Source organism: Stegostoma tigrinum, chromosome 2, assembly GCF_030684315.1.
Source record: "Stegostoma tigrinum isolate sSteTig4 chromosome 2, sSteTig4.hap1, whole genome shotgun sequence".
In the NCBI taxonomy this organism is placed as follows: domain Eukaryota; kingdom Metazoa; phylum Chordata; class Chondrichthyes; order Orectolobiformes; family Stegostomatidae; genus Stegostoma; species Stegostoma tigrinum.
The window spans coordinates 23,910,919-23,923,486 of NC_081355.1; the positions used below are offsets into that span (position 1 = coordinate 23,910,919).

General features: G+C 43.5%; 1 protein-coding gene across 1 annotated transcript in view; it reads left to right on the forward strand.

The window, feature by feature from the left end:
* The first annotated feature begins 443 nt into the window (after positions 1-443).
* Positions 444-12,568, forward strand: part of LOC125447761 (ankyrin repeat domain-containing protein 33B-like) — a 41,099-nt gene continuing 28,974 nt past the window's right edge. The window contains exon 1 of the mRNA XM_048522455.2: positions 444-1,691. Within this exon, the coding sequence (XP_048378412.2) occupies positions 1,341-1,691 (351 nt within the window). The 5' untranslated portion in view covers positions 444-1,340. The remainder of the gene's footprint in view (positions 1,692-12,568) is intronic.

Consider the following 12,568-nt stretch of genomic DNA (forward strand, 5'->3'; position numbering starts at 1 on the left):
GGGTGGCGGGTCGGGGGAAATCAAGGGGGGAGGGGGCAGGGAGGAGTGTGAAAGGGTGGAGTAGAGGTAGGCTGGGGGCGGCTGGCGAATAGAGAGAGGGGGTGCAATGGTAGTAGGGGGTAGAATGGGAGGAGTATAAAGTGGGGTGGGGTAGAAAGGGCGGGGAGGGGGTAGAGGTGGAGTGGTTGAGTAGGGGAGGGGGGTGTGGGGAGAGGGGTGGAAGAAGGAGGAGAATGAGGGTGTGGTTTGTATAGAGGATGAGGGTATGTGGCTGGGGTTGGGTGAGGGGAAAGTAAGTGATCCCGGGTTGGGGGTGGTGGAGTTAAAGAGCTGAGTTAGAGCTGGGAGTCTCCCCCTCCCCGGGGTCCGGGGGGGGGGTGCCGGGGGGGGGGGGGCGGGCCATACATATGTTGTAGATGGAGGGGGGTGGGGTAGGACTTGGGGTTGTCCCAATGACCGAGTAAGAATAGAGCAGCTCCCAGGCGGCAGGCTCCTCCTGCTGGTAGTGCTTTAAAGCCGAGCCCCTGCCATCCGATTACAGCTGAGCCGCTGTTACGGAGCGATATGGTGTGGAGCCGGACTCTGGGGGAAGGAGCGGCTCCGGCTGAGAGCCCGAGCGGAGAGTGAGCGCAGCGGAGCCGGCACCGGCCAGAGACACCGAGCAGACGGGGGCTTCAAGGATGATCGCTGGACGGAAGGAACCCACAGGGACAGACACCGAGGGAGACCAGGAGCTCAAACTCTCCATCCCCGGACCCATCCAGCTCCCAAGCCACGCCGCCGCTCGAACAAATAAACCACCCCGGGATCTCAACCCACCTCCTCCCACAAAACCTTAATCCGCACCACTGCCCCCCCCCCAAAAAAAAGAAACCAGGACCTCAGACCTCACCCTCCCCTCTTCCTCCCAAAAGGAAACTGAGGAGCTCAACCCACTTCCCCTCCACCCCAACATCTAGGGTTGAAGCCCATACTCCTGTTCCCATCCAATTCCAAAAGAACATCCTGGGACCCTGTACTCCTCCCACCTGCCAGGACCCATTCGTCAGGATCCAACACTACTCCCCCCCCCCCACCCCCCTGTTGTATTCCACAACACCCCAAGGCCCTCACCCCAGCACCCTCATGACCCTGACGCTCTAACCTGAGGAGCCGGACGCTCATTCATCTGGCTCAGGACCCCTACTCACCTGGAACCCTCCCGTCAGCCAGGCACTGTCCTACCCTCAGACCCAGGGCGGTGGGTTCCCACAGCTGGTGGTTGTCTCGGTTACCCTGGCTGCCCCCCTTTCGGGCCCTCGTTCCATTGCTGCGGACCCACAGGCACCGGGGAGACCAACATGCTGTTGATGACGGACGTGAGATTGGCAGAGGACAGTGGGAGAACTAGGACAAGTGCCATGTCTCCCAGTACAACCCGTCTCCTGCAGCTGACCGAAGAGGAGTGGGAGGATGCCGAGTTTGAGGAACACGATGAGGCAGGCAAGGAGTCTGACACCTGCAGCATCTTGTCTGATGACTCCTTCTACCCTCCTGACTTTCAGTCGATTAACAGCCAAACAGCGAGCACAACAAGTGGCCCATTCAGCCTGTACCAGGCCTGTGCCAGGAATGATGCCATTGCACTTAAGGAATTAGTGTCTCAGGAGCTGAGTGAACGGGAGGTGATGGAGAAGGACAGGAATGGAAGGGTAAGCGAGGAACTAGGACGTGAGTCACACTTGAATATACATATGCATACACTGGAAGACACATGTGGACACATGGTCCCAGACAAATACCATGCAGGCCTGTACGCATGCACACACACATGCTGCTAGGAACATGTACTCACTGGCAGACACATGTTCACATTGTCAGACATAGAATCTCACATTGCCAAGTATATACACAAACACTGCTAGACCCCAACTCCCACACTGCAGGTGCACATACTGCCAGGTGTACACACTGCCAGACAACATGCATACACATTGCTTGAGTTCAACACACTAACGCACAACACACATACACACTGTCCTGGATTTTAATACCCTGAGGCACACACCCACACATACACACACTCTGAGGCATTTTTTTCACATATTCCCCTTCTTTCAGTTGTTTAGTTTTTTTTAATTTCTGGTATTCTGTCCCAAAAAGTCTACAGTGAATAGTAAATAAGTTTGTAATTTTCTGACTTCCAATTACAATATCACCCATGTCTACCGTAAGGGTTTCATTTTACACATAATTGCTCCTTTTGATATGCTTGTAAAAATATTTATTGTTGTCCTTGATGGGCCTGAAATTCTTGCTCCAAGTGCCCTTGTTTGTGGTACTTACCATTTGGTTTTTTATTCACTTAATTTTTTTTTGTGTCTCTCCCAATCAGTGTGATCACTGCTGTTCATAATCTACTTAACAGCTATTTCTCTTAGTATAACTTGACTTTGCACTTTTCTTGGTGACCACAGTTGTTCTGTGATACACGTGGAGCTCTTGTGTTTTCCTTTATTCGTTTGTGGGATGTTGGCATTGCTGGCTGGCCAGCATTTATTGCCCGTCTCTAGTGTATTGGTCTTTTGTTCTGTCGTACGTGTTTTGAACACCTTCACTGTCTACAGTTTAAGTCAGCAACAGTTCTGCCCAGTGCTCAACTCCTGTCTCAACCTTCCAAAATCAAGCCTATTTAAATTTTAAAATCTGAATTTTTGATCGCTGTTTCTAGAATTTTTTCACAGTTAAGTTTTGACATATTTGCTGCTGGGAATTATATTGCTTATCCCACAACAAGCGGAGATTAAAACTATGCCATTAAAAATCTGTGCCTTGTTTTAAAAAATATTTGTTTGATCTCTGTGTCTGTGTAACCTGCTGTTTCATCACAGCTATCCGGACAGGTATTAACAACTCTGTCTGACTAGTCTCCCCTTTTATGCTTTATTAGTATTCCTTATTAATATTGCTACTCTTTTCAATTGTCCATACCCTTTCTAAAGTTAATATAACCTGGAATATTTGTCTCCAAGTCTTATCCAGCATTGTAGTCAGGTCTCTCTGATGATCACCATGATCTTTAAGTTTATACTTCTTATTCAGTCTTCTTATTTTGTCTAAATGTACTATAAAATAGAACTTTTAACTAGGCTCTTTGTTTCACTGATGAAGGGTCTAGGCCTGAAACGTCAGATTTTGTGCTCCTGAGATGCTGTTTGGCCTGCTGTGTTCATCCAGCCCCACACTTTGTTAACTTTTAACTAAGCATTTTGACTTTTGTTGTGACTTAATCTCTGATTTTCTTAATATCCACTTTAACTTATCACATGCCTTGATTTTATCAAATATTTTATTATTTTATTTTATAAGTATTTTATTATTAATCTACATTTGTTTCTGAACCTGATGAGCTGGACTTTGCTTTCATTTTCACTTTTAAAGGAAAGCTTTTACTTTAAACTCTTGGCACTTTTAGCCTGAGCTGTTCATTCCTCTCCTCCTCACTTTCTCTGCCCATTTTTGTTGGGTCAAATCCTCATGAAATACTGATGGGGATTAAATAAAGACACATCTCTAGGGTCAGTGATATGGGAACTGCAGATGCTGGAGAATCCGAGATAACAAAGTGTGGAGCTGGATGAACACATCAGGCCAAGCAGCATCTGAGGACCATCTTAGGGTCTGATAGTTTTTATTCTGGGGCATTAAGAGATGGAAGTGAAGAAATTGTGTGTGCATTTACCACAACCATCAGAAACTCTCACAATTTATTATTTGCCCTTCGATTAGAAAGCCAATATCATTCCAATATTTAAAAAGCGAAATAGATAGGAGAGTCAATGGGCGTTGTGGATATGGTTTTCCAGTAAATATTCAACAACAATCCACCTAGGCAATGACTTATAGTATGAGAGCATATGGTATTGTCAGCAAGACAGAAATGCTGGGAATACTCAGCAGCTCTGGCAGTATCTGTGAGGGGAGGAACAGAGTTAACATTTCAAGTCAAACATTGCTGTGTAGCAGATCCAAAGAACAATCAGATGCCAAGCACTCGGTCAAAGTAGAATTTGAGGAGGAAGTTTCAGATGGAGGTGGGAGGCAGAAAGGTTAAGCAGAGGAATTGTAAAGCTTACAGCTAAAACAGCTGAAGTCATGGCCACTGGGATGTTGGGATAAAGGAAATCAGGGCTATGCAAAATGGCAAAGTTGCAAGCAGTCACAACTTTCAGAATAGGCTCATAAAGGCTGGAGGAAGTCGTAGAGATGGGAAGGGTAAACTGATGAAGAATTTGAATATGAGGAAGAGAATTCTGAAGTGCTCAGGACACTGCAGTCAATGTGTATTTTGGCAAGCAGGGGGGTGATTGCTGAATGTGTGTCAGTGCTTCATAACGCAGTGACATCCATGGATATTGGATGTTTACCTCGTGAGTACATGATTGGTGCCATAGGCATTGGAAACATAGCAAATTCAGATTCCTATCATAGAGCTCGGGCCAATATGCCAGCTTGCTCAAGTCTGTTTTACCTTACATTTCAAAAAAATAGTCTAGTACCATTGGACCAATGCCACAATTTTTTTCTTGCTAATCTAGTCTTTCTTCTAGCCACATTATTGGGCTCACTTCTGCAGAGTTCCCCAAATGGCAAGGTGGTAAAAGACCAGACATATTGTTTCAGTGATGTTAATTGAGCGGTGAATATTTGTTAGGACACAGGGAGATCTCTATAGCTCATCTTTAAAATGGACTATGGGATCTTCTATTTCCATGCGAACACTCAGACATGTTCTTGGTTCAACATCTCATCCAAAAGAGATCCGTTTCCGCAATGGAGCACTCCCTCAGTACTGCATTGGAGTATCAACTGAGATCATGTGCTGAAGTTCCTGGAGTGGTTTGAAGGTACAACCTTCTGATTTATGGGTGATAATATTATCATAGAGCTATGGTTAACATTTGCTGTACTAGAGTAAACATTCATTTATCCAGGGCAGTCATCTCTATTTCTCTTTTGTTTACGGGGCTAAGCGTGAAAGTAATCACGTGCTTCTTCTTTAGGTAATCTTTCTTCATGTCAGCAGTTCAGTATTGTAGTTTGTGTTGCTATGGCTGTGATGATGGGACAATCTCACTGTCAGGGATTAAAAGATTTCTGCAACTTTTGGCAAAGCGCCCAAGTCCTAAGTGGCCCATTTCTCCTTCTTCACCCCCAATTAATCCTGTAGCTTTAGATGTTGTCCAGTATATTTTTTCTGCAATGTAGAAGTCGCAGGTGCTGAGCTCCAGCCGAGCACTTGCCCCTATCTGAGTGATGCCACATCGTATGAAAAGACACACTTGAAACAGAATGGTCGGAAATACAAGTACAGGAGTGGACCATTCAGACCATCAAACCTGTTCTGCCAACTGGGTTACGTAGAATTAAGAAGCGCAGTGTATACAGCAAGAAACACAATTCAGTCCAACAAGTCTATGATGGAGTGAGGTTTAAATGACCTGCACCTCAACCACTGTTTTGTTAGAGAGTTCCACATGTGCCCCATTGCCTGGGTAAGAAATTTTTCCTGAATTCCCTACATTACATATTTCTGATGAGCTTACAGTGGAACTGTTCCTTCATCTGCATTAAGTTACAAGACTCAATCTAGTCTTATCTGGAGAAGGGTTTTCGAATTTCACTGATATTCCAGTTTGTTGGGTCAGACATTATGTTTACCAGTATGAAAAGTAGTTTATACAGGAGGCTGCACAAGGCAACCTTAGGATTTTCTTCTGTAAAAAGTAAGGAGTCAAGAGAAATTCCAGCTCTCTGAACATGAGAGCTTCTAAAAATGCTGCCTGTAATCACATGGGTTGTTGTGTGGACCAATAAAGAATTGTGGTAGGTGACCTCAGGATTATGCTGGGTGTGGATCTGAGCTGGTGGATGGTATGTCTCAGGGCTCAGGCACTGTCCAAAATTTAAAAGCAAAACACCCCAACCTCACCCTCTTATTGCCTTACCTATTCCCGTGCCCTCTCCATGCCAACCCCGCCACCTTGCTCAGTTTGCACCAAACAACTGCACTCCCCAGTCGCAAACCATTTCACCTCCCCCTCCCATTCCTTGGACAACATATCCATCCTGGGCCTCCTGCAGTGCCACAATGATGCCACTGGAAAGTTGCAGGAACAGCATCTCATATTCTGCTTGGGAACCCTGCAGCCCAATGGTATCAATGTGGACTTCACAAGCTTCAAAATTCCCCCCCTCCCCCAACCGCATCCCAAAACCATCCCAGCTCATACCCGCCTCCCTAACCGGTCCTTCCACCTATCCACTCCTCCCACCTCAAGCCCCACCCCCATCTACTAGCCTCATCCCGCCACCTTTACCTGTCCGTCCTCTATGGACCGACCTATCCCCTCCCTAACTTTCCACCTACACTCACCTTTGCTGGCACCTACCCCACCTCCTTGTCCTGTCTGTTGCCTCTCCACCTATCTTCTCCTTCATTCATCTTCTACCTGTCTCCCCCTTTCTCCGTACTTATTTCAGAATTCCCTTGCCCTCCCCTCCCCCATTTCTGAAGAAGGGTCCAGGCCCAAAATGTCAGCTCTTCTGATGCTGCTTGGCCTGATGTTGTCATCCAACTCTACACCTTGTTGTCTCAGATTCTACTATCTCTTGACCCAAAATGTCAGCTTTCCTCTGATGCTGTCTGGCCTGCTATGTTCCTCCAGCTCCACACTGTGTTATCTCTGAATCCGGCATCGGCAGTTCTTACTATCTCATTTGCTAAATTTGCATTATTTTACCTCATAATGCCTGATAACAACAATTGTTTAATTGAAGTGCATAGTTCTTTATAATAGCAAATATTGGAATTTGTAGTCCTTCCTCAGAATCTGTAACCCCTCACAGCCATCAATCAAATTGAACTGACAGGCACATACTGTGATAATTGATGGTTGTGAAATCAGTCATCTAGCATTGGTCCAGAAATGGATTTTTTAAAAAAATGTCAATAGCGTGAAATAGCAAACTTTTCTTTTGAGACTTCTTTTTTTAAAAGGTTTAAGGGCCAAAATTTTGAATTGCCTTGAAGTTCGCTTTGATGGTTGTATTTGACTGTTGCACCTGACCTGTTTAACAGTCCCAGTGAATTAATGCACTTTTTCTTGTCATCTTCATATCTCTGTTTAACATCCCAAAATGTGCCTTCCCTGTTCTATAGGATATCTGATCTCTGCCAAAGGTATCCTGGGATATTACAAAAAGGCATAGCATACCTCTCCAAAAGAGATCCCCGGCAATCCAACTGAATCAATAATTTCAGGCCCTGCCCCTGACAGGTTTCATCTGTGTACATCATATTTTAAAATATCATAGGAGTTGTGCATGCAAGTGCTGAGCTCTATGGGCAGCTGCCTATGTGAAACACAAAAAGACATTCTCTACCATGGTGAAAATCCAGGCGTAAATCATGCCTAATAATTCTTTGTTAAAAATAACGTGCATTATTTCAAGTAGATGAAGGCTCCATTCCAAAATGATGTTTTTGTTTGATTAAGATAACATCTCACACAAGCAAAAGCTTGTTACTTCAACAAGAGATGAATATAAACAGTGTGCAGATGTTGGCAATCTGAAATGGAAAACTGGAAATGGGAATATTGAGCAGGTCAGGCAGCATCTGGTTGAGAGAGAAATGGAATTAACATTTTAGGTCAATGATTTTGCATCAGTCGTCAAAGTAAATTGTACATGAACAGTTGCAACACATTGAAAAGGAAAAGGGTTTTGTATAACTCTATGGTGGGGGAAACGTTGCTATCTTGGCCGTTATGAGGCTCCTCCCTTTCATGTGTGCTTTTGGTTTAGGACGTATTCCTAAATGACTAATGTTACAAAATGACAGTACAAGAAAAATGCAAATGCCAGAACAACAAGATGTAGCAGGTTTCAGACCTAGGACTCAGTAAATTAAACACATCAGTGACTGCCATAACGACTATGCATTGTGTGTGAAAATGCATATCTTTAAATGACTACAAAGTTACTATTGTTTTTCAAGTCTTGTTAACTATTTTAGGTAGGTGAAAATAACCTTGCAGTCAGTGAGAGATATTCGTGAGTCCTGATGAAACATTTCGGCCGAAGCATTGACTTTCCTACTCCTTAGATGCTGTCTGACCTGCTGTGCTTTTCCAGCTCCATGTTTATTGACTGTACCTTCCAGCATCTGCAGTCTTTATTGTAAGATAATAAAATGTGAGGCTGGATGAACACAGCAGGCCAAGCAGCATCTCAGGAGCACAAAAGCTGACGTTTCGGGCCTAGACCCTTCATCAGAGAGGGGGATGGGGAGAGGGAACTGGAATAAATAGGGAGAGAGGGGGAGGCGGACCGAAGTTGCAATGGGAGAGAGATTCCCTGAGGTTGGTCTGGAGGGAGGAGGGTAACTTCTTCAGGTTAGGCATCCCTGGAAGAGGCTTCGCAGTGAGGTTAAAATAGTATCAGAGATAATGGGAACTGCAGATGCTGGAGAATTCCAAGATAATAAAATGTGAGGCTGGATGAACACAGCAGGCCAAGCAGCGTCTCAGGAGCACAAAAGCTGACGTTTCGGGCCTAGACCCTTCATCAGAGAGGGGGATGGGGAGAGGGAACTGGAATAAATAGGGAGAGAGGGGGAGGCGGACCGAAGTTGCAATGGGAGAGAGAATATATCTCTCCCATTGCAACTTCGGTCCGCCTCCCCCTCTCTCCCTATTTATTCCAGTTCCCTCTCCCCATCCCCCTCTCTGATGAAGGGTCTAGGCCCGAAACGTCAGCTTTTGTGCTCCTGAGATGCTGCTTGGCCTGCTGTGTTCATCCAGCCTCACATTTTATTATCTTGGAATTCTCCAGCATCTGCAGTTCCCATTATCTCTGCAGTCTTTATTGTCTCCAGTTGAAAGCTATTCTGATCTGTACCTTAGCTCCAACTCCCCACCTTGGAGCTATATCCATTAATATCATTATCTAACAAAAAAACATTTTGTCTTGAAATGTTAAACTCACCCACCAGTAAGAGCTTTTTGGGGAAGGAAGTCAAGATTTACACAGCCCTCTGCTGACCTTGCTCTTGGAAGTCTTTAGTTTGTACCTTACTCTCCTTTTCTGCAAGATTACATTACCATTCCTTATCCTCAAGGTCAAGTGTAGTGTATGCCACTTGTTATTAACCCTTTTGGACCCATGTATACAATAAGGCTGAAAGAACTATCAGTAACTAAAATTCATTGATAATATTATAAACCAAACATAAATATAAATGGCAGACAGATGATACAATACATGTGGGAGCTGAATTTACCAATTGATACTCCAAAAAAAGAACATTGTGTGGTTATGGATGTGGCAGTCATCAGTGAAAGGACTGACAAACAAGCATAGTGTGGCAGTTCTAATCCTTACTCCCAAATTTGCATTCGTCTGTTGAAAATCTTTGTGCTGGGGACGCAAGTTTATACAGTTTAAAAAATCAAGTTCTGTAATGCCTTTTGTGACCCTAGGACATAGTTCAGCAAAGGTCATTGATCTGCAATATCTCTCCACAGATGATGATGCCTGACTTGCTCAGCAATTTTTGATTTTCTGCTTTTATTCCACATTTCTAACATCCATTGTATGCCTTTGTTTTACAACCAGCAAGGTATTTTTGAGGAAAACACAGTGTGGAGCTGGAGGAACACAGCAGGCCAGGCAGCATCAGAGGAGCAGGAAAGTCGACATTTTGGGTCCGGACCCTTCTTCAGAAAAAAGGGTCCTGACCCGAAACATTGACTTTCCTGCTCCTCTGATGCTGCCTGACCTGCCGTGTCCCTCCAGATCCACACTGTGTTGTCTCTGATGCCAGCATCTGCAGTTCTTGGTATACCAAATCGTTTTGAAGTGTAGTCACTACTCTAATTTGGGAAACATGGCAGCCAGAACATACACAGCAATCTCTCAAAATTGGCAATCAGATAATCACCCGAAAACCTTTTGTTTTAAGGTGTTGGTGAAGGGATGAACATTGACTGGGTTATGGTAAAATTCCCAAGTCCTCTTCAAAAATAGTGGCGCAGGATTGTTTCCACTCACCTGATAGACAGATGAGCCATTAGCTTAAGTCTCTGTCTAAACATAAGACCTGTGACAGTGGGTGGATTTGTATTTGTGTCTTTTGAATGGTGGCTTAAATGTACAAATTCTGACTCTTAAGACAAAGATGTTACCGCTGACCCACAACTGGCACCAGAACTTCCTTTCCAAACACGTGGGTGGAAACAGAGTGTACTATCTTTCACTTATATATATGACTTCTTCCAGTTGATGTGCGGTTGGGTTGATTGGTGAAGTACAGAAAAACGTGTTTTATTCACTTTCATTATGAAGAACATTAGGCTGATTTTACAGGCCTGCATTGATGGTGTGGACTGTCACACAAGCAGCAAACTTTTGGAATTTAGGGGACCTCCAGATAATGACATCACCTCAGTAATTTTAAGAGATGGAAAATCAGGGGAGTGAGAATGGAAGAAGAGTGCACCCAGCACCCATATATACAATACGCACTTCAGGCATCGGAAGCTTTGTGTGAATTGCCAATATATAAAATATTGTCTATCCAAACCATTTGCACAGTTCAGAAAGTAAAATCTGTTGGAACGGTGGTAATCTTGGCAGTTTCATATTGTCCTTTAAACAAAGTTTCAAAGAGTTGCCTTGCTACTAACCTGAATTTGCTAAACTCCTAGGACATGAACTAATCCACAGTTTGATGATTATAGGAGTCTACTTATATTGTCATTTGTTATTAAAGAGAGCTTCATGCGCTAGACTGCTGCAGTTATTTCCTTCCAATAGCTCCTAATCCAATAACAGCCTTTTCCAAAAGATATTACCTAAACATTTTGGTCAGTCGTTTAATATCTGCCCACGTGCTGACACTATTTGCATAACTGAATCATTATAGCATCACCACATCACTTAACCACAATGTCACTGTGATGGAAAATAGATAATACGTTATTGAGAGGACACAATGAATGTTCAAAAGACAGAATGGCAAGGCTGATTGTTTGCAATTACAATTTCTTATTGTGTAGGTTTTCCACTGCTGAGATGAATAACAGTTCAAATAATCACCACATTTGTTCTGAAACCAAATTAACTATTCCTGATGAACAACCAGCTCAGCATTAGGGTCCTTGCCGAGCCTGACAGTGCAGAGTGATTAGAGACATGTTCCCAGGCAACACATCCTCTCTGAATCTTTCTGCTGTAGATCTTACTTAATGACTGATCAACAACTTGACTGATGAAAGGCTCAAATCTCCCATTTACCAGTAACTGTCCAATAAAACTGAACAATTCAGCGAACTCTCTGTGAACAATGTGGTGTGCTTAGCTAACTGACAGATTGTTTCAGTCCACTGCTTCCAGAAATTACTATTACCTGTGAATCTGCAGTGAGGACCATTTTTCTGTCTTTCCTTGAAGGTTTCAGCTAACATCATCAATAGTGATCAGTGTCTTAGCAAAGAGGTGACTATGTGCAGTTTGATTCCCTTTGAAATAAAATCCTACCTCCATGTGTGCTACCCTTTTCTGTCTCTTTTTTTTGTTTCTGTCTTGTTTGTAATCTCAATGAATCATGTAGCTTCATTGCCCCAAATCAGCTGAACAGTATGCCATCTGATAAAGAGAATGCTGAGAGTTGTATTGTTATTTGAAGGTAAAGTAATACAACACTGATTAAGCTAAATGTTGTTACTGATATTTAAAACCCAAGGCCTGAGGACCTATTGGATTTATAATGTAATTGTCAACAGAGGAGAAATATCAGGGGAGAACCCATGAGTAAGAGACAGACTCTGAATGCATGTAGCTTTATCACAGAAACAAAACCTACAGACTTAGTTATTGGAGAGCTGTCGTCCTGAGCCTGTCAGTGGAGAAATATTTTATGTGCTGAAATTTATTCTGGAAGGCTGTTTAGAATCAAGTAATTAGTTGACTGTAAGGTAGCTTGGGATGAAAGCCTTTCCTTCTTTCTTTATTCTCTTCTCATACTGTGCTGCTAGGCTCAGGCGGTCAGAGAGTCCCTGAATCAGCATCAAATTCTCTCAACAGCAACAATGTCTGAATGCAGCTTCAGTCAAAGGACTGCTGCATGCTGCCCTCCATGAAGAGGTTATGCTGCATCAGCGGCACTCTGACAAAGTTAGTCTGTTAGAGTGGAGGATATGTAATTAGTAAGCTGCATACATCATGCAAAACTATATTTAGTAATCTGTCAAAGGTTAAAAGCAACAAAGTTTTTTTTTCCTACTATGTATGTTTATCAATGATGATAGCATTATGTTCGATGTGTACCTAGGTTTGACAATCCATCAATATTGACCTGGAGTCTCTAGAAATTTCTGATTAATTTTCTGGACACTGATAGAAACAAACTGGGCAGAAATAAAACCAGCATTTTTAAAAGAAAAGTTTTCTTTAAATACTTCCTTGTTTTTGGCTGCAAAATATTGCAGATGGGGAAAATGTTGATCAAATGGGTGGAGAAATT